Source organism: Pongo abelii, chromosome 1, assembly GCF_028885655.2.
Source record: "Pongo abelii isolate AG06213 chromosome 1, NHGRI_mPonAbe1-v2.0_pri, whole genome shotgun sequence".
In the NCBI taxonomy this organism is placed as follows: Eukaryota; Metazoa; Chordata; class Mammalia; order Primates; family Hominidae; genus Pongo; species Pongo abelii.
Genome location: NC_071985.2, coordinates 12,489,871 through 12,512,280, shown reverse-complemented (window position 1 = coordinate 12,512,280; position 22,410 = coordinate 12,489,871). Strand labels below are relative to the sequence as shown.

Sequence of the window (22,410 nt, the reverse complement as noted above, 5' to 3'; positions counted from 1 at the left end):
GTACATGTGCACAACGTGCAGGTTTGTTACTTAGGTATACATGTGCCATGTTGGTGTGCCGCACCTATTAACTCGTCATTTAACATTAGATATCTCTCCTAATCCTATCCCTCCCCCCTCCCCCCACCCCGTTACCACTTGAAGTTTTGAACCAAGGAAACTTATTACTCATTCAAAAAATAAATACATAAAATTAATATGTTAAAAAATAAATAATGAATTCTTATCATAATCTTACCTTCAAAAAACAAAACTTAATTATCTATAGTGTTGTCCAATAGAATTTTCTGTGATGATCGGAATGTTGTATATTTGCACCATCCAATACTACTAGCCACATGTGGCTTTTGATCACTTAAAACATGACTTGTGCAACTGAGGAGCTAATTTTTAAATTTTATTTTAATTAGTCTAAGTTTAAGTGGCTACTTGTGGCTAGGAGCTACCACATTGATTGGGTATAGATCTAAAGTATGTGGCTTAAGACCGAGTGTGGTGGCTTATGCCTGTAATCCCAGCACTTTGAGAGGCCGAGGCAGGCGGATCACCTGAAGTCAGGAGTTTAAGACCAGTCTGGCCAACATGGCAAAACCCCGTCTCTACTAAAAATACAAAAATTAGCTAGGTGTGGTGGCAGGCACCTGTATTCCTAGCTACTAGGGTGGTTGAGGCGGGAGAATCACTTGAACCCAGGAGGCAGAGGTTGCAGTGAGCCGAGATCACGCCACTGCACTCCAGCCTGGGAGATAAGCAAGACTCCATCTCAAAAAAAAAAAAAAAAAAAAAAAAAAAAATGAAGTGTATGGCTTAGAGTATCTTTTCTGTTTAGACCTGACTAAAGCTTAGAAATCATTGTTAGTTTAGGCTCTCAAGGTAAAATTTATTACTGTAAATCCAAAAAATCCCTTCTTTTTTTTTTTTTTTTTGTCCTTGAATTAAATGCTGTCACCTCCTTCTTGAAAGGAGGAACTATTAGTCAGATTTGAAAATCCTCTTTATTACCCAGGAAAATCATTTTACGGACACTTTGTCTTTCTGAAGTCTGACTTAGAAGCAGCCTGTTTTTGATAGATTGACGTTTTCATCTTGAACACAAACCCTGTTTGTGTGTCCCCTACTCCCCAGTTTGATGTGCCAGGTACTTTGTTCTCGAGCCCAGCAGCTGTTGTGGGATGAGGGGACATTTTACATGCTTAGCCAGCAGCTGCCAGAAACATTTCTAATCTGGTTTTGGCAGGAAATAGGGCACAAGTGGAAGCCAAGTTAAAAGAAGCTGGAAAAATAAACAGAATAACTTTGGATGTCACTTAATATATGGTCCATTTTCAGCTGAAGATTTGCCCTAGTAATTTGTTAATATGACTGGACTGTGATCCCTTCCAAAGGCGGGGTTGAATATAGTCACCTTTGAGATCCAGGATCTATTCCAGTGCTTGGAATATGCTTGTAGGAGGTTATTGTTACTATTTTTTCAATGATAGACTATACTGCAAATTTGTTTAATTGATTTAATTAGTAGCTTAAAACTGTTGTTCACCCAATATAAACTAGTTCTAGGTTATCACTGGTTATGGGTCCCTTCTCTCTTCTTTCTGCTACACAATATCACCCACCCTCTCCTCTAAAGCAAGATGTTTTGAACATTTTTTTTTTTCTTTTTTGAGGTGGAGTCTCACTCTGTCACCCAGGCTGGAGTGCAGTCGTGTGATCTTGGCTCACTGCAACCTCTGCCTCCTGGTTTCAAGCTATTTTCCTGCCTCAGCCTCCTGAGTAGCTGGGACTACAGGCGCACGCTACCACACCCAGCTAATTTTTGTATTTTTAGTAGAGATGGGGTTTTACCATGTTGGCCAGGCTGGTCTCGAACTCCTGACCTCAAGTGATCTGCCTGCCTCAGCCTCCCAAAGTGCTGGGATTACAGGCGTGAGTCATCACACCTGGCCTTTGAACATTCTTTAAACATTATTTAGACTGCATGGTGGCTCATGCCTGTAATCCCAGCACTTTGGGAGGCTGAGGCAAGAGGATTGCTTGAGTCTAGGAGTTTGAGACCAGCCTGGGCAACATAGCAAGACCCCATCTCTAAAAAAAAATTAACTAGGTGTGATTGTGCATGCTTATAGTCCCAGCTACTTAGGGGGCTGAGGCAGGAAGATCAGTTGAGCCTGGGAGGTTGAGGCTGCAGTGAGCCGTGATCACACCACTGTTCTCCAGCCTGGGTGACAGAGCTGGATGACCCTGTCTCCAAAACAAAACAAAACAAAACACTGTTATTTATTCATCTATTCTGCTGCAAGCAAGCATATTTTGCATATTTGTGAGCAAGAAATAAGCACATCTTAATTTAATCTATCTTTTCTACAAAGTAAAAGGTTTTTAAAAGGTGAAGATACAGGTATAAATGTGGTGTCTTTTTAAACGGAAGGCAAAAATTCTTCAGGTTGGAATAACCAATAAGAGAGTTTTTGTCTCTAAAGTGGAAAATTTACTAAAATCATTCTTTTGGGTTTCCAGTTCTTCTTTCCATCAAATTCTCCATCCTCTAGAAGCCCAAGCAGCCCCAGCCTTGTAGATTTCCAAGAACGTGTAAGGTGTCAAGTGTTGTCTGTGAGGAAGGGATCTGAAATCCCATGGGCCTGTGCTAAACCATGTTTGGTTTTCTTTGCAGACCTTCACTGCCTGGTGTAACTCCCACCTAAGGAAAGCTGGCACCCAGATTGAGAACATCGAAGAAGACTTCAGGAATGGCCTTAAGCTCATGCTGCTTTTGGAAGTCATCTCAGGTTGGTGTTATATATCCCATCCTATGCTTTCATGTGTTATCAGTAGGTGAGCATCTATTTAAAGATGACTACATCAGAAGTTCGCTTTGAACTTGGCTGGGCAAGAACGTGGTATTATTGCCAAAGAAAACCTTCCAAAGAACAATCTGCCCGGAGTTATTTTTCTGTTCTAAAAAAGGAGTGAATTCTCTTTAAAAATGACTTATTAAAATAATATTTATACCACCAAGCTTGAAACAAAATAAGAGAAGAAAAAATGACTTCACATGACTCCCTCCATGCTGCCCTTTCTACTCTTCGTCCAGCTATAGTGTATTCCAGGAATCAGCTTGTATCCAAAAATCTACTGTACATGTTGGCAGAACTCTGAACATATAAGCTAAAATCCCAGTGGGGCTATGATTTGTCCTGAATTTCAATTGGCTGATTTAGACTTTGGACTAGAGAATGGATCACCTTTGGAGAAGTGTGACTGGGAAGGATTATGGCAGATCTGCCCTGATCCATATATCTTCATAATCAGGTGTCGAACGAGCCCTGGCAGCCACCTCTGTGATTTTAACTAGGCCATCCTGACTTCGTCTAACCGTTAGCCAGCAACTCTGAATACTCCAGGGACTCTAACAAGCTTCTCTTTTTACTCATTTGTAAGTTGGATCATGGGCCAAACCAGACTCTTCCTGCAGATCTGAAAAGCATGTGTCCTTCATAGTATGGCTCCCTGCTGGTCCATTTGATTCTGAAAGTTTTTGGGTTAGTGTTCCCTCATTGCTGTGATTTAGAGAGACCAGGCACACATCAGAAATAGTCATGTAACCATCTCTTTTTAAGGAAAAAATGGATGCTTAGTTTTGGCATCTTGATTCCGCATAAAGAGGTCACTGTCTCTGTCTGCATGATTCTCTTTTCATCCAACAGGGGAAAGGCTGCCCAAACCTGACCGGGGAAAAATGCGGTTCCACAAAATTGCTAATGTCAACAAAGCTTTGGATTACATAGCCAGCAAAGGGGTGAAACTGGTGTCCATCGGCGCAGAAGGTGAGAGGTGTGGTGGGTGGTCCTGTCTGCCACACTGACCTCATAGCGTAGGTGTGGGCTGCAACTTGAATTCTCCCCTTCTTCCCTCCCTTTCACCATTTACTGTACCTGACTTGTATCAGGCTCTCTCCTAGGGCGCTCGGCGCACAAAGATAAGAACAAATGGTACCATGAGTGGGAGACTAAGCTCTAGGTTCTTTGTAAGGCATAGAATTAAATATAATGCTGTCATCTTCAGAAGACTTAAAGGACTGAGAAAGAACTTACACATCCCAATGACTCTTAATAAGAACTAACTAATAGGAAGGAAGTGTCCTCTTTGTTCTCTGTGGGAGACTGGGAATTTGGTGAGGTCAGCGGGAGCTGAGATTTCCACCCATATCTCCGTATGCACGACTGACTCCTGCTACTTGTCAGCTGCGGAACGCCGTTAAGAAGGGTCAGGGTAAAGCTGAGACTGTGTTATCTTTATTTGATTATTTAAAACTTTAGCTCGTGGCTGGGCACAGTGGCTCATGCTCATCCCAACACTTTGAGAGGCTGAGGCGGGCAGATCACCTGAGGTTAGGAGTTCAAGACCAGCCTGGCCAACATGGTGAAACCCCGTCTCTACTAAATTTACAAAAAATTAGCTGGGTGTGGTGGCGCATGCCTGTAGTCCTTGTAGTCCCAGCTACTCAGGAGGCTGAGGCAGGAGAATTGCTTGATCCCAGGAGGCGGAGGTTGCAGTGAGCCACGGTTGTGTCACTGCACTGCAGCCTGGGCGACAGAGTGAGACTCCATCTCAAAAAAAAAAAAAAAAAAATCCTTAGCTATTGCATCTTAAAACTTTGGAAACTCCTGGGTGGTTTTCACTGATAATACATATGCAAGATTTGTGCTTATTATTAACTTAGAATTTATTTAAACTAGAGACATTTGGTTATGAATACCGTATTTATAACCAGACACACTGCGATGCTTATAAAAACGTAAGCTGGTCTTTCCATATGCACATTTTCCAATAGCTCTGAAGTCAAAATTTATATATAGGAAAAAAGTTATGTACTGACTATGTTATCTTTACATTAATTTGTTGTTTTCTTACCTGCAGAAATTGTTGATGGCAACGTGAAAATGACCCTGGGTATGATCTGGACCATCATCCTTCGCTTTGCTATTCAGGATATTTCGGTTGAAGGTAAAAGACATGGTTGAAAGTCTAATTGTATAATCTGTAAATTGAGCTTGTGAATTAAAATTTGAGCAAGATATTTTAAAGTCCAACAGTCACTTACATGATTGAATGAGAGACATGTATGTGGGTTCTTATAAATTTTGTATGTGTATAGGAAAAGACCTCAGCAGCACTGTTTCATTCATGGGGGTGGAATCGGTTTGCAAAAGATGAGCACATGTTCAGAACAGAAGTTGCTTTTTAAAATGAGCATTTATTGAGCTTCTTGATTGCTTATTATACTAGTAAATTTACAGCTATGGCAGAGTTATTTAGTCTTACAACTGAAACACTTTTTTTCCCCCGGTATAAAAAAAGAATCTGTTGCAACCCATGTTTGTTATTTCCTTAACTTTCTTCCTCCCTATCTCTCTCCCTCTCTTTTTCTTTTCTCTTCTTTTTCTTTTTAAACAAGACCTCTATTGTCACTGTATCTTTTGGCCTAACTACTGTTTCATCATTATCATAGAATCTTAATCCTTGACACTGCCACTGAAGATAAAAATCTTTAGTCTTTTACACCAACTACACTCCCAAGTATTTTGATGAATTCAGCACTGTTGAAAAGTGTCAAATTGGCATTCTTAAAATTAGAACTTTGCCTGTTTGGCCCTCAAATCACAAAGTGTATAACTGCAGAATGTGTTTCAGGGCTATCTGCATTGTCCAACTATTTGGCCCCTTCTGACTCTGTAATCCAGTAGGTAACCAGGTACCTGAGTGGTAAGGGGTGGAGACGTTATTTTTTATAATTCTGCCCAGGCCAGAGTAGCCTCTGACTCTGGTTTCTTTTTTTTTTTTTTGAGACGGAGTCTCACTCTGGCACCCAGGCTGGAGTTCAGTGGTGTGATTTCGGCTCACTGCAAGCTCTGCCTTCTGGGTTCACGCCATTCTCCTGCCTCAGCCTCGCGAGTAGCTAGGACTACAGGCGCCCACCACCATGCTGGCTAATTTTTCATATTTTTAGTAGAGACTGGGTTTCACCGTGTTAGCCAGGATGGTCTCGATCTCCTGACCTCATGATCCGCCTGCCTCGGCCTCCCAAAGTGCTGGGATTACAGACGTGAGACTCTGGTCTTTTTAAGTGATTTTAGGTACTCATCAACCAAAAACATTAAGAAACAACACTTTGCCTACTTGTACCAGCTGACATGAAGCCTGCAGTACTTGCCCTTACGGACCTTCAAATTCACTTCAATTATTCCCTTCTGGCACCGGAGACCCACTTATGTCATCTAAAAGTCAAACTAAAATCTAATGGCATTAAAACAATTCAAGCTCAGGAATGACAGCCAGCTTGAATTAATACATAGTCTGACTTTGAAAACTTTTGTACAGTATAGTTCTATTACAGTACCTTCCTTTATGCTAATGAAAGAAACAAGAGGCTTCCTAAAATTCTTGCTTTATTTAAAAATTGTAAGTTGTAATAATTTTATCAGTTTTTGTATACTTCTAAATTTAAATATTTAAACTGTTGAACCCACTTTAAATAAATACTACTTTTAGAAATCTTGTTCACACTGTTGCTGGTCTAGCAAATCCTTTTTCCACAAATATTACAGAGGTGAAGTTGACCTCAAGTTGTTTCTGATTAGTTACAAATTTTAAATTAGTGATAATATGAATTTAAACTTAATTATATTTCAAGTGTAGGTATGAATGGTATTATCCATTAGAGTTTTCCCCAAAATTGTTATTAACGTGCCCAAAGCAAGATAGCTAAATCACAATATTTTGTAAAATTTTGCGATAAAATGCTATATTAATCTGCTCTTCACAAGACTAAGAAATTAAACATTAAAAAATTATAATTTTATTAGAAAAGTACCTAAATCTCTTCAAGCAGATGGTTCTGCAGTGTTCAACACAGTAGATAATGTTAGTTTGCTAATTTATATTTTTATTTGCTTTCGTTTAATGGAGTACTTGTTTAACAACCTCATTTAACTTCCGTAAGTCTACAGAAAAATCATCTTTGTTGTTGATGTGTGGTATGTTGAAAAAGTCATTGTTATTAGAAACAGATTCTTTGAGGAGTGAGTTTCCTTCAACAAAACGATGAGCCTCTTCCAAGAAAGAAAATGAGAGATTAGGCTGGGCGCGGTGGCTCACGCCTGTAATCCCAGCACTTTGGGAGGCCAAGGTGAGTGGATCATGAGGTCAGCAGTTGGAGACCAGCCTGGCCAACATGGTGAAATCCCCTTTCTACTAAAAATACAAAAATTAGCCAGGTGTGGTGGCATGTGCCTGTAATCTCAGCTACTCAGGAGGCTAAGGCAGGAGAATCGCTTGAACCTGGGAGGTGGAGGTTGCAGTGAGCTGAGACCACACCACTGCACTCCAGCCTGGGTAACAGAGCAAGACTCCGTCTCAAAAAAAAAAAAAAAAAAAAGAAAAAGAAAATGAGAGATTAATATATCTGTTGATGAAGGCAGTGCAGATGTAAGTAGATGATGGAGCTCCTTTGGGTGTCATTCAGTGCTTCGTGATGCAATGACAAATGTTACTGCCAATCTGTAACATGCTTTTTATACGCATGATCAGGGTTTTGTGTGTGGACCTGTTTGTGCCAAATGGCCTCATTTCCACTTTCCCATACACCTTTCGGGAGTAGGTTTTCCAGTAATGTACGTAATTCACACAAGCTTGTTAACCTTCTGCTGAAAGCCTAAAACTGGATTTGGGGTTGGAGGAGGGTTGGCTTTGATTGTAGTAACCAATTGAAGAAGGAAAAAGCTTTGTTTGACATTCATGGCCCAAGAGTGTTCACACATATTCAGGCATAAATTAAGTGAAACTCTGACTTGTAAATCTAAACTTCAGTAGCAATATTAAGATGTTGTAGATATACTATACCTTTGTTTGCTTTTCTAACGTGGTAAGTTCTATTTAAACTCTATTAAATACATCGCATTATTTCTTCCTGATGTACTTTTTCTTATTAATTACATTGGTCAGGACTGCAAAGACAGGCAGAACAACTGGCTGTACAGTTCCATATTTCAATGTCCATATCAATTCACATTTTAATTAAGTCTTAACAGTTTCACTTTATTTTCTCTTAACTAGCACTTGCTAGTTAAGAGACATTCACAGGAGTCATTCAAGTTATAGCACATGGAACTTTAGGGGTGTGTGTATTTTATCTGGATTATGGGTCCAAGAAAGTGTGAACTAAAATGGACAGTTTTTTGTTTTGCTTTGGTTTTTTTTTTGAGACAGAGTCTCACTCTGTCGCCTAGGCTGGAATGCAGTGGCGCGATCTCAGCTCACTGTAACCTCCGCCTCCTGGGCTCAAACAGTTCTCCTGCCTTAGCCTCCCAAGTAGCTGGGATTACAAGCGCCCGCCACCGTTCCCGGCTAATTTTTGTATTTTTAGTAGAGACGGGATTCACCATCTTGGCCAGGCTGGTCTTGAACTCCTGACCTCAGGTGAACCGCGGGCCTCGGCCTCCCAAAGTGCTGGGATTACAGGTGTGAGCCACTGTGCCCAGCCTAAAATGGACAATTTAGATAATTACAAAATTATTTTGATTTGAAAAAATCAACTTCAACCCCTTCCTAAGGTGGAAGGCCCCATGTTAGTTATGAGTCCACATGCTTTAGGGAATTTCTAAATTGTTAGCATTTAAATATGGGTGGAATCCTAAGTTATATAAGTGGCTTTGAGGAGCTGTTTAGATGTGTGTCGGTTTGGGTCCTCCAGGAAGCAAGTGCCAAGACTTACTAGAAATTGTTGTAGTCTTTCCAGGCCTTTATAAAAACATACCATAGCATGGGTGGCTTAAACAGCAGACCTTTATTTTCTCACAGTTCTTGAGGCTGGAAGTCCAAAATCAGAGTGCCAGCATGGTCTGGTTCTGTGAGGACCCTTTTCCTGGCTTGCAGACGGCCGCTGCCTTTCTGTGCCGCACGTGGTGGGTGGGGGTGGGGGAGAACCTGCCAATGAGCAGGCTCCCTGGTGTCTCTTCTTATGAGGACACTAATCCGATCATGAGGGCCCCACCCTCGTGACCTCATGTAACCCTAAGCACCTCCCGAAGGCCCCATCTCCAAATACAGGCACATTAGGGTCCAGGGCTTCAACATATGAATTTGGTGATGGGCGGGAAGGCACCAACATTCAGGCCATACCAGAAGTGCAGAAGATTTTTTGGGAAAAATGCCTATGCAGGATGAAGGGGAGGGAGCGGGAGATGCCTGAGGAGCCTTCAGACCAGAGCTCCTGGCTGACACCTGGGCCGAGAAGAGGAAGGGAGGAGGCTTGGGGAAGAAGGTCTCGGACTGCAGTGCGGTTCTGAGGTTAATTTCACCAGGCTGATGGAGTCTTTAATCCTAGGCTGCCCTGAGAGGAGTCTCACGTCGCATAGGGGTGTCTTAGCTCTGCTGCTCACCCCCCGGTCTTTGGCTGGAATAGCTCTGGGGAATGTGGCCTCAGTGGGAATGCAGGGGAGTGGTGCATTCAGGGGGCTGCAGCTGACACGTCAGTTGCCTGCCCTGTGCTCGCAGCTGAAGCCGTGGGATGTCTGAGCGGCACATTTTTATGTTCATCACAGATGGCAGATGGTGCTGGGTTTTTCCTTTTTTTTTTTTTTTTTGGTGAGAAGTCAATTGGCCAAACTTGAAATTTACCAATAAAACTCTTTAAGTGTTACAAAATCACTGGGCAAAGGAATACATTTGAGATGTGGTAGCATCTGTGAATTCCATTTACCTAAGAGTATGAATTACAAACCAGATGAATGACAGATTTGTTGTCATCAACTACACACCGTTTATTTTTTCATGTGAGTTGCACTGTAGACTATTTATGTTTGCATATTTTTCAGGATTGTGTACAGTAAACCTTAAGTGAATACAAAGGATCCGATTGACCTGTAAGACTCACTTCAATTACAGATTGTGCTCAGTATTAAGCTTTGCTGATACTTTAAGGATGCGGTCAATCAAGAGGCAGGGAAAGGTCTGTCAGCATCCACAGCCTCATTTTCAAATTGGACACTTAGTCTCTGGTCCTGAATAATAGGTGCCCCCAGTGTCACCTCACACAATGGGATATGCACAGTTTTTAAAAATTTATTTTCAGCCGGGCACAGTGGCTCGCACCTGTAATCCCAGCATTTTGGGAGGCCGAGGCGGGTGGGATCACCTGAGGTCAGGAGTTCAAGACCAGACTGGCCAACGTGACGAAATCCTGTCTCTACTAAAAATACAAAAATTAACCGGGCACGGTGGTGGCACCTGTAGTCCCAGCTACTTGGGAGGCTGAGGCAGGAGAATCTCTTGAACCTGGGAGGCGTAGGTTGCAGTGAGCCAAGATCCCACCACTGCACTCCAGCCTGGGTGACGGAGTGAGACTGTGCCTCAAAAAAAAAAAAAAAAAAAAAAAAATTATTTTCCTTTAAAAAGGGACAAGTCAACAACCACCCTGAAGTCTAGTTTTAGTATCTTTTTATGTTGGAGCTTGTGATTGCTCCTGCATTGTCCTTTTGAAGTCTCTAAGTGTCATCAGAAGTTACTCACCAAGATCAGGGTTCTGGCTCCTATGCACTTGCAGAGGCTGTAGGAAGAGACGATGTATTTGGTGATCGACCCCCTGGGAGGTCTGTTTCGAAAGTGACTAGGAGCTAAGTGAACTAAGCGGCATTTCCCTGGGGCCGCTTTTTCTTGGCTGTCATTACAGAAACGTCTGCCAAAGAAGGTCTGCTGCTTTGGTGTCAGAGGAAAACCGCTCCTTATAGAAATGTGAACATTCAGAACTTCCATACTAGGTGAGCACCCAGGGCCCCTGGTCCTTGTATTCTCAGTGGAATCCGTGGGTAGCATGGGGAACAGTGTTTGTGTGCACCTGTGTTTTCCTCCTGTCTGAGAAGCCTTTTATGTATCGAGGAGAACTCAGGCTGTAGAATTCTTGATGCTTAAAGTCTCCCAAAGGAAAACATTGGATTAAGCCTTAGCATGCTGGTAAACAGCACTGTATTTGTAAGTGAATGGTATTGCAGTGCCAGAAGGATGCTACTGAGTTTGGGGGTGTAAGCATGCATCTTACTTTAGCCTTCACCCTGGTATTGGGAAAAGGCAGCAGGAATGGCTGTTGTTTCTCAGGGATGAGGGAGGCCCTGGCAGAGTCTGCATACCCCCCACTAGCGACTCTTCAGCCCTCGCCCTGTAGGAAGTAGACAGATCCTTCATCCATCAGCTTTGCTCTGCTGAAATTCAAAAGATGTAGAAAAATTATGTTTGAAAAATTGTAGGAAATGAGGTGAATGAAATCTCGACATAAGGGGAGAGCATGATTCTGTCACTTGCTTCAGTCTTTCTCATGTAGAGTGGTCATTATGATGTTTAAGTAAAAGAGTTGGTTGTATTTTCACCTTTGGATGCTAGGTTACCCATGAATGCAAACAGGCCCACCACTGGCCACCGATAATCAGAAAAAGGAAAGATAAGGATGAACCACGGTGAAAAATTGGGGAGGTTCTTCTAGTTGAACAAATATTCTCAGAATGTCTACCAAGTGTCAGGCACTGAGCCAGGCCTTCGGAAGACAAAGGGGAGGAGAATCCTTCTTTGTCCCTACACCATGCTATTTGGCAGATGAGAGGAGCTATCAAAGGCTGGGACTTTCTGCAGGTGTCAAAGTCAGAGTGCCCAGATCTGCATCCACTCATCTTGCTTTTCTTTTTCTGGCTCCCAATTGGCCCAAGTGCTTCAGCATTGTAGCACTGATAACTCTCATGGAGGTCTCCTACCCCAGACCCTTTGAGGAACAGAACTCCCACACTCTGCTGTCACTGAACCCGCTGTTGCCAGCAAGCTCTGGCCTGCCCTTGTCTATGGGGCATTTAGAGCTGGTGTCTATGGGGAAACAGACCAGAAATAAACATCTGCCCTGCTAATTGCATGTCCTCCTTCACCTACATGCCTTTGCCTTAAAAAAAGAAAAAGAAAAAAAAAGAACTTAAAGACAGAGGAGTATCTGGGACCTAATGGAGGCTTTTGAAGCGTCCGAACAACTTTTAGAGGAAGTGTGTTCTGGACATTTGCAGGGTAGACGTCCTTGTGTATATTTATTGGGCAGACTCAGGGGTAAGGGCCTGAATGGAGAGTTGGAGAAGAGAGAAGAACCCTGGGACTGGCCGAGCAGGGACAGCAGTAGAGACATCTCCCTTCCTGTCACTGCCTGTGCCAGCACAGACCAGACCGGGGCAGGAGACAGGGCAAGTCTCAGGCGAGGAAGTCGAAAGGAGAGGAATACAGTGGACCCTGGGAAGAAGATGAGTGTTCAGGCTCACCGGGCGGGGTAAAGAGGAAGCTACATGGGGCCTTCCGTGCATTAAGTCAGACAGAAGGAAGGCCAACATCTGACCGAGTGCAGACGCTGGCTGCTTCTTTCTCTCCACTAACACGTGTTCCTGTTCTTCTCGACGGTTGTGAAGCTGGAAAGATGGCCTTGGACTCTGTGCCCTCATCCACCGACACCGGCCTGACCTCATTGACTACTCAAAGCTTAACAAGGTTATTCTGGGTGTCCTGGCATGCAGTGTCCCCAGCCACGCATCTCAGCATGTCCTGCAAATGCACACATCAGCACTAGCTTAGCACAAACCCGAGGGCCACCTGCAGAAACGGCCAGCAGGAACAAGCATATTCTCCCAGCTAGCCTTTCCCATGATCCAAATATGAAGGGTGGCCAGGAAAACACTTACCTCTTAAAATCAGGAAAAACAAGACCCAAAGTCATCCCTTTTTGCCCATATCAAGGTATGTTTGATGATTTGGCTTGATTTACTATGAAGGCTTTCTATATGTTCCTTAGAGATTTTATGTTCCTGGATTCTAAATATGAGAAGTGAAACCTCTATTTTTGCAGGGAAGAAAGGTTCAGATAGCCCAAGCCTTTTTTTTTTTTTTTTTTTTTTTTTTGAGACAGAGTCTGGCTCTGTCGCCCAGGCTGGAGTGCAGTGGCGCGATCTCGGCTCACAGCAAGCTCCGCCTCCCGGGTTCACACCATTCTCCTGCCTCAGCCTCCCGAGTAGCTGGGACTACAGGCATCCGCCACTATGCCTGGATAATTTTTTGTATTTTTAGTAGAGACAGGGTTTCACTGTGTTAGCCAGGATGGTCTCGCTCTCCTGAGCTCGTGATCCACCCGCCTCAGCCTCCCAAAGTGCTGGAATTACAGGCGTGAGCCCCTGTGCCCGGCCTGTCCAAGCCTTTTTAAAGTCAAGTTCCCTTGACTTTTTCTGGAGGATTTAGTTGTAGACATATTTATTCAGAATTGATTAACTCGTCTGTCACACAAGGGCTACTTCATAACTATCTTGTTATTGTTAGAAAATATCATTTGTAGCCTTGCAAAAGAAGTTTTTGGGGCAGGCGTTTTTTTTTTAGTTTTGCTTTTTTTCAGAAAATTTAACTTAGAAAACTGCAATTCTCCCTTTAAGGTAAAGGTTTAGTGTGTTTAAGTCTCAGATTAGTATTCAAATTCTTTCTTTAAAAGTAGTTTTAAGGCCAGATGTGGTGGCTCACACCTGTAGTCCCAGCACTTTGGGAAGCCGAGGCAGGAGGCTCGCTTGAGCCCAGGAGTCTGAGGCTGCAGTGGACTGTGATCACACCACTGCCCTCCAGCCTGGGTCACAGGGTGACACACCAACTCCCAAACAAAAACGTAGTTACAATGTAACCTGTGATGGAAAAAGAAATCAATGTCCTTTCTGAATCTTGTGGCTCCTCTGTGCTGCCTTAGAGATAATAGTGTGTAAGGTAGTACAGAGCATCCACAAGATTCACTAAGGCAGCACAGAGCATCCACAAGATTCAGAAGGGACCTTGATTTCTTTTTCCATCATGGGTGGTGAAACCCTGTCTGTTCTAAAAATACAAAGATTAGCTAGGCGTGGTGGCAGGTGAAACCCTGCCTCTTCTAAAAATGCAAACATTAGCCAGGCGTGGTGGTGGGCACCTGTAATCCCAGCTACTCAGGAGGCGAGGCAGGAGAATGGCTTGAACCCGGGAGGCGAAGGTTGCGGTGCTGCCCTCCAGCCTGAACGACAGAGTGAGACTCAGTTTCACAAAAGAAAAGAAAGAATGGTGTGTAAAGACTTAAGGGTAAAAGCAAGGCCCACCCTTACTACACATTTCTGCAGTAGCCACTACACGTTTCCTGCTGGGTGCTGGTGTGCTGAGCTCGCCATTCACGTGCTGTTGCTGTGTTTGGGCGTGGACTCCAGCCCTGTTGCATGCTGAGCTCACTCGTGTGGCATGGATGGTCGTAAGAAGAGTGTCCTGGCTTCCACCACCTTTTTAGTTACCCTTGCTTACCTCCTGCCCCCAGCCTGCCTCCATGGCATACAGGGTAGCACATGAAGAGTTTACTGGTATCCTAAACGTTAAGAATGAAATACTTTAAGGTAGCCCATGAAAACGGAACTTTTTGCCAGCTTTTCAATGGATGTATTTTCTTATCCCCTGAATTACTTTGAAATGTTCCAAGCATATAGACAGGGTACAGTTCTTTTCAATTAATCTTAATCTCATTTGCAAAATGAGGGGATTGTACTGCATAGACCCAGTTTCATTAGCAGTTTAGTATGGTCAGTTTGTATTACAAAACATCAGTAGATCTGTAGTAACTGGTCATCTTTAAGAAAGTAGAAAAATGATAATACAATAGCAAGTAATACTTATATAGCACCAGAGCAGGCACTGTTATAAACAAATAAACATACATGTATATTCACACGTGCATATATGCATATATATGAAATCCCACATGCGTATTTAATCTTCGCAATGCACAGTAACCATATAAAGTAGGTACTATTATTATCCCAGTTTTACAGACGAAGAAGGTGGGAAGTTAGTAATCTACCAGAGGCCACATGGCCGATAGCTGAGGTAGGAAATCAATACTTAATTGGCACATGTTATCATTTAAATTACACTCTAAATGAGATAGCTTCACAAAGTCTCAGGTGATAAGCTTTGTTAAAAGAACCTTTAGTTAAAAACTTTTTTTTTTACTGAAATCGCTGTATACTCTGTGAGGCCAGAAAGCTGACTTTGGTTTCTTCATTGAGCACTGTGAATATATTTGAAACCTGCACTTTTTCAGTGTTTCACTGTATAAAAATGATTGTGCTCATTGGAAAACATTGCGGTTTCTAAAATATTGAAATGGCTTTGTTATTAAAATTCATTCAAGTCACCCCCAGACTAACACTACATTTCATTTTGATTTTTCTATCTTACCTCCATTTCTTTTGAAATTCTTAATTTCTTTTGAATTTCTCTAGTGGATCAAAATAAGAAATGTTGCCTCTTCTTTGTTTTCACTATTTTAGTTATATACCTCTGGTTAAGTTTATTTTGCTACGTTACGTATATTTAACTAGTTTTTACGGTGGAAGGTAAATGTAATTTTAAGAACAAAATTTTTTTCATGAATTCACTTAATGATTTTCAGGTTTTATCATTTCTTCTTGCTTTAACATGAGTTTTGCCCTTTGTAACACTAGTAACACTCTTTAGTCAGCTAAAAGTTTTAGCTAGCAACATTTTTCTTTCATCTCTTTACCCCTCAGCTTTCCAGTATATAAAATCAGGATGTGGTTCTCCAAGATCCCCTTCCAAGTCTGGAAAATGCATGTTTCATGATTTAGAATGATTTAAATGTTATTTCTAGGCCTGAAGATCAGTTCTGATGGATTCAGTGTGTCCTTTCTTGTCAATGCATTTGTTCTCTTAAACCCTTTGTTCACACTTTATGATTGGAGTGTGCATGGATTTTGTGGCTTCTGTCATTTATGATGTTTCTCTAAATGTTTGAAGTGATTGGGAAAAGGTGAAAGTTACACTACTATGATTGTGTGTGGGTGGGAAGGTGTCCGGCCTAAAGTGAGGTATATAAAAAACATTCTTCACAAGTCTTGTTTCAAAATATATTTTAAAAATCTGATTGTCTTGGTTTTCATACAGGATGACCCCATAGGAAATATTAACCTGGCCATGGAAATCGCTGAGAAGCACCTGGATATTCCTAAAATGTTGGATGCTGAAGGTGAGATGAAAATTGTGTTTGCTGAATTACAGAAAATTTGAAGACTACAAATGTTATGGCTACACACTGGGACCTTGCAAAATTTTATAGCTAAGTTACATCCGAAGTACTTTGGATTCCTAACAAATTTCTGTCACTGGCCACATGAGTAGTAGAGATTTTCATGTGTAGCTTGTTCATAAAATTTGTTTTTAAAAATTGGACCCTCAAACAAGCCAGCAAAATTACAGAAAAAGGATTTGGTAAAAAGTTCAGCTTTGGCTAAGAAACAAAATGCTTTTATTTATAATTAAAAAAAAACATTTCCTGTATTTCTTTTTTTCAATAACTTAATGTTTTCTCCCTAACCACTTAGAGACAAGTGTAGCAAATAAATCCTTTTGTGACATACTTAAGAGAAAAAAAATTCCTTCCTTCCAGCTGGAAGTTAGAGAATTGAAATATAGAATATGGAGCATTCAACCGTCAGTGTACCATCCAGACTTTCACATACTGTTTTTAATTCATCTAAATTTAATTTATTTAGAGCTGAAAGAACTTCCATATATTTTGCACTTCAGTATCACTCATTCTGGGGACTTGTTTCAAATACTTTTTTGTCCCTTTTATATGGTGAATTTGTGTGAGCTGTACCTACAGCAGACCATTGAAAGCACAAATATGTGGACACCCATTCATTCATTTTATTTATTCATGATTCATTTACCACTCAACAGACATTTACTGAGCACTTACCATGAACAGGACCCTCGGCTGGGTACTGCAGGAGCTGATGAGATGTATGAGATATATACCCTGCCCTCAAGAATCTTATATTCATATATTACTTTGTTTGTTATTATAAATATTATTATTCCCTAGTGGTCCATTACTTCCACTAATTAGCGACGTTGGGGAAAACTAAGGAAATTGATTATAGTCAGTTGTCAATCTTCCATTCCTCTTTGCTTTTGGTAATTGTATTATGGCCTTTGTAACAAATTACTGCAAACTGGGCAGCCTAAAACAGCAGAAATTTCTCTCACAGCTCTGGAGGCTGTGTCTGAAATCAAGGAGTAGGCAGCTCCCTAAGCCTCTAGGGGAGGATTCTTCCTTGCCTCTTCCAGCTTCTAGGAGCCCCAGACAGTCTTTGGATTGTGGCAGCATCAGTCCAGTCTCTGCCTCTGTCTTCACACAGCCTTTTCCCCTCTGTGAATATTTTCTTTTCTTTTTCTTTTCTTTTCTTTTCTTTTCTTTTTTTTTTTTTTTAGACAGTCTCACTCTGTCGCCCAGGCTGGAGTGCAGTGGTGGAATCTCGGCTCACTGCAACTTCTGTCTCCCAGGTTCAAGAGATTCTCCTGCCTTAGCCTCCTGAGTAGCTGGGATTACAGGCATGTGCCACCATGCCCAGCTAATTTTTGTTTTTTTAGTAGAGACAGGGTTTCACCATGTTGGCCAGGCTGGTCTCAAACTCCTGACCTCAGGTGATCCACCTGCTTCAGCCTACCAAAGTGCACGGATTACAGACGTGAACCACTGCGCCTGACCTGTGAATGTTTTCTTGCAAGGATACCAGTCACATTGCATTAAGGGCCCATCCTTCTCCAGCATGACCACATCCTCACTTGATTATATCTGCAAAGATCTAACTTCCAAATAAGGTTACATTCACAGGGGTGCTGGAAGTTAAGATTTCAGTGTATCTTTTTGGGAAATGCAGTTCAATCCAAAACAGCAATCTTTCAATTAGAACTCTAATTTTGCTCATTAATTAATCATTTTAATCAAACATCTGTATTATTGGATATTAACACTTGAATGCATTATTCGGAATTCTATTTATAGTTTCTCTAAAAGTCCTCAGAGGGACAAAGTCTATAAAACACTGAAGTAGGAACATAGGAAATTTCCTTTCCTCTTTTTCCATCTGTCCTAAGCTAAGTTTATATTTGTGTACTCTTTCTTTTGACCTTTTATATGATAAATAACTATCTCGAGTTTTCCCACTTGGGCTAATAGCCAGGGTACTAAAGAGAGGAGAAAATAGGCAACAGTTAGTAAATTTTCCAGTTTATTCATGCCTCCCTAATATCCTAAACTGGGGGTGAGTTTCCTATTCAAACACTCACGTAGAATTATTGGCAGGATCATCATCAGTGTTACTCTGGCGCTGCTAATATTCGCTTCTCAGTTCTTTGGTTTTTCCTTGGTCTCTGAGTCCTGGTCTGGGCAGATGTCCATTCTGCTCATCCTTCCAGGCAGATGGGGTGTGTTAGCACTGTGTTCATTTCCTCCTCCTAATCTTCCATACTTTTCTTCATCTTTCCCTTTTAATGGTACAGAAGAATGCTCACACGCCGTATCATTATCTTTACAGAATAATTGCTCAAAAGAATCTGCCAGCAAACAGTTCTGAATTTGGCCACCTAGTGTGTAGAGCGTGCGGTGGCATCACTGCCTAACAGATTTAGCCACGAATTCCCTGTATTCCTGTATTACCATACCTTCTATCAGCAGTTTAAAATTTCTGCTGCTCTTTGATGGTAATGTCAGGTCCAGGTCTCCTCAGATCATGAGTGCCTTTTGGTAAATCCTTGCCTTCCCGCCTGCTGCCATGGACCTTAATTCCTGTCATTTGTGTTGGTCTCTGAACCCAAGTGGGGGATTTTCAAGTGACTCATTGGCCCGCTCACCCATGAACAGTTATTTGTAGCAAAAACTGGTGAAACTCTTCCTAAACTTATCTACTGTGCTTTTAAAAGGTTGTAAAAATTGTTTCTCTATTTCCCTCCACAAATCTTTGTTTGAGGTGCAGACTAGGTTTAGATCTGTGGGTACATTTGTTCCATGAAAACCTGCAGAAGGGATCTTGTGGACCCCTGGGCCCTCCATGTGTATAGTAATAGAAAGTCCTGGTGAGTGTGCTGGTGTGTGCGCTCTGTTCAATTCCGAGGGCCTAATTCTGTCCGTGGATGTGCCTTTCTTGCTAGGTTAGGGCTCTTCTGGGTTAGCCTTGGCAGTTCTCTTTGGCAATTCCTTTGTTTCCTTTGACTATTCTCAAAAGTGCACAGAGAGTAATCCCTTTGCAGGTGTGACTTCTTTGATTTGAGCCAAAATGTTAGTAACATAAGTGTATGGGGGCGAGGGGGAGGATTCCTGATTCCAACACCTCTGAGGAAGCGCTTAGCAGAAGCCTGCTGGTATTAGAACATCCACGCAGTTAACCTTCTTTTCTCCACACAGATTTAGTATACACTGCCAGACCCGATGAAAGAGCCATAATGACTTATGTTTCCTGTTACTATCATGCTTTTGCTGGTGCACAGAAGGTGAGGATGTAAACCATGAGTCACTGCTCACCCTTCACCTTCTGTGTCTTAATTTTTTTTCAATTGTTTTCCTCTTTTTTCCCCCCTCTCCTCCGAGTAAGGAGACTGTCTGGTTCCCAGGAGGCAGTTGTTTGTCTTTTTTAGTCTAGCTTTCTTTGAAACTTACTTTCTGTTCATGCAGTGGTATGCCGTTCATGTTTGTTTTCCGGAAGATTCCATAGTTACACAACCCCACATCCTTTCTGTTCATAGTCTCTGCAAACCCAATAACTAGGTTTCACCATAGGGAATTGTCAGGTATCTTTTTAACTTCACTCTGACCCATTGACTGACCTAAGTTTATGAACGAGGTTAAAAAGCAACTTACCAAAAAATGGTGTTGCCAAGATGGAGGAAGAAAGGATGTAGGTTTTCATGGTTCTGTTTTCTGTCTTCCTTTTGGCTATTTCAGCAATTAGTAGAAATAGTAGCGAGTCATAATAAGCACAAGCCATGTAGACCCTTCTCTTTAGATGTTTTGTTATTCTTGGTGATTTCTATAAGCGGTATGGTAAGTATGTATCGAAGTTATTAAAAGAGCTGCCCTCTCCAGTGAATTTCATCCTCAAGCAAGGCACTTTACAGAGTAGAAATCCCCAACAGTTGTTTGGGTGGGGAAGGGGAAGTGGGAAGACAGATAGCCCATTGCAGCCCTGTGAATATTCCCTGCATCTTGCAAAGTGACCTGCGTTCCCCAGAGCAGAGGGGCCGGGTGCCCTGATGTGGTCGGAGGACCGGAGTCACAAGGAAGGAGTAACAAGCTCTGATCTACAACAGACCAGGTTTCCACGTGAAAGCATTGAATGCACCTTTACAAGCCCATCAAGGGGTGGGGGAGAAAACAAGCCCTCAGTTTGATCCTTAAAAAATGTGCTGGCTCAAACCATCCTGTTCACGAATCATTTCGATACAATACAGCCTTCCTGAGGTTCAGGACCACGGGCCCATGAAACACAGAAAACTGGTCAGTGTAAACCAATTTGTTCTTCCCTCTGTTCTCCCTGGTTTCTCTCCTTCGTCTGTGTGTGTGTGTGTGTGTGTGTGTGTGTGTGTGTGTGCGCGCGTCCTGTGTTATTTTCTCCCCCTTCAGACATCGTGAACACCCCTAAACCCGATGAAAGAGCCATCATGACGTACGTCTCTTGCTTCTACCACGCTTTTGCGGGCGCGGAGCAGGTACTCAACAATTGTCCATCTGGGCTGTTGTGTTACTCTCTGTTGGTTTTAGTTGTGTGTGCATACTTGAGTGTGTGTTTGTGCGCTTCACATCTTACCTTGGAATCTTTCTGAGTGTTTTCTAATAACCTCATATGGCAAGTTCTAAACTGTGAAAACTTTTTTTTAACAGCTTTAACTTTAGACAGTTCCTGAAATGTTTTTATGTGTTTTACTTTTAATGTATTTCCTTTATTTCATTAGTAAGTTGTGGAAAGTATTTGTGCTTTAGAAAAAAAAAATGCCATGAAAATTGAGCCACATGCCTTGAGTGGTAAAGGGGGAATGTGGCAAGGAGAAATGAATCCCTTTTCAACCTGGCCTTGTTCTCTGCTTAGAAGTTGCCTTCACAGTTCCGTGATTTGGTCTAACATCAAGACTAATCTTGTTTTAAGTGAAATAGTGGAAGGGATAACAGAGTTGCAACCTCAAAAAATTTCACATTTCTCAAGACAAATAGCCCAAGGGACCTTGAGGAAGAATGGCCCTCAGCTTTCTGCATATTCACCTGTTTCTGTTCCTCTCCTTGGAGGATCTTGATAGACTGCAGTGGGCGGAGTATGCATTATTTCAGTGACCGCTGTGAAGCCTGTCGCTGGGAAAGGATGCTAACAGGCTGATGAGGGCTTTAGAGGAAAGGCCTGGGGACAGGCTGTGGGCCCAGAAGCCAGATAGGCAAGTTTCTCTTGTTCCATCAGACAGTTATGGTTCAAGGCGCTTTGCCACTCCTGCCCCAAGTTCCTTTCCACTAAAGATGATAGAGAATTGTGTATTACCTCAACGACTTCTCATCTAGGTTAGACAAAGTCTTAAAGCACTCTCAGCTCTATGGAAGGATCCCCTCCAGAAAGTTCTACATATTCATATCAGGAGATGAGGAGGTCTTCAGTGAATTCAAGTGCAATGGTATATCTGGATTTTCCTGACCCAGTTATTTTTGCCTTGATTTCCAAAGGCTAATGCTATTCAGGGAGTCTCCATCCCATCATCATGAAATCAGTGGAGAGTTCAGGTGGACATTCAGGGACCCAAGATCTTGGTTTCCTGGACCCAAATATTTCTGTGACTAACTTGCTGGATGTTTACCGAGTTTGTGTTTTAGACTAATGCTCTCTCCCCGTTATTCCCTACAGTCTAATCAGCCTGCCGTGTAAGTCTGTGTGAAAACTGTAACAAAGGTGTGAAATGATTCATAGTACGCAAAAGCCATGCCTTCAGTCTGACCGCACCCTAACCTAGACTCTGCACCGTCTACAGCACGCCACCCTCCTCGTCCCCTCTCATCACCCCCCTCGTTCCATGCTGTGTGTGCGCATTCCCGTCGACAGAGCCGTCCTGTTTACCTATTGTGTTTTACAGGCCGAGACAGCGGCTAACAGGATATGTAAGGTTCTTGCTGTGAATCAAGAGAATGAGAGGCTGATGGAAGAATATGAGAGGCTAGCGAGTGAGGTAAAGGAAACTGGTAACCTGCAGTTCTGTCCATCCTCACGCAGGGGCTGAGGCACAGAGGGTGAAAACAGAGGGTGAAAAAATACTCCGTGGGGGTATATATATATATATATTTTTTTTTGCATTTTTCATCTCAGATAGGATGAAAGTAGGAAAATACACTTGATCTCTGAGGTTGTTCCTATTGTAGTAACCTAACTTTTGGCAAAAACATAATCCCCAGTGGTCTTTCCAACGATCCCAAAGCAGAAAGGTGTAGTTTGCATGTCTGAAGATAGGAGAATGCAATTCTCT

The 22,410-nt window shown here is 42.2% G+C and overlaps 1 protein-coding gene across 4 annotated transcripts in view; it reads left to right on the top strand.

Annotated features, from left to right (window-relative positions):
* The window catches only part of ACTN2 (actinin alpha 2), a 75,166-nt gene that overhangs the window by 28,185 nt on the left and 24,571 nt on the right, over positions 1–22,410 (top strand). Inside the window, exons 2-9 of one of the 4 annotated variants that reach the window (XM_024233210.3) lie at positions 2,669–2,783; positions 3,702–3,821; positions 4,915–5,001; positions 10,724–10,811; positions 12,480–12,558; positions 16,021–16,102; positions 20,540–20,625; positions 22,024–22,116. In XM_024233210.3, the coding sequence (XP_024088978.1) occupies positions 2,669–2,783; positions 3,702–3,821; positions 4,915–5,001; positions 10,724–10,811; positions 12,480–12,558; positions 16,021–16,102; positions 20,540–20,625; positions 22,024–22,116 (750 nt within the window). Of the gene's footprint in view, positions 1–2,668; positions 2,784–3,701; positions 3,822–4,914; positions 5,002–10,723; positions 10,812–12,479; positions 12,559–16,020; positions 16,103–19,324; positions 19,411–20,539; positions 20,626–21,483; positions 21,571–22,023; positions 22,117–22,410 lie in introns of those variants that run through there. The other 3 variants (XM_024233214.3, XM_063724558.1, XM_063724564.1) reach the window with 3 other exon arrangements.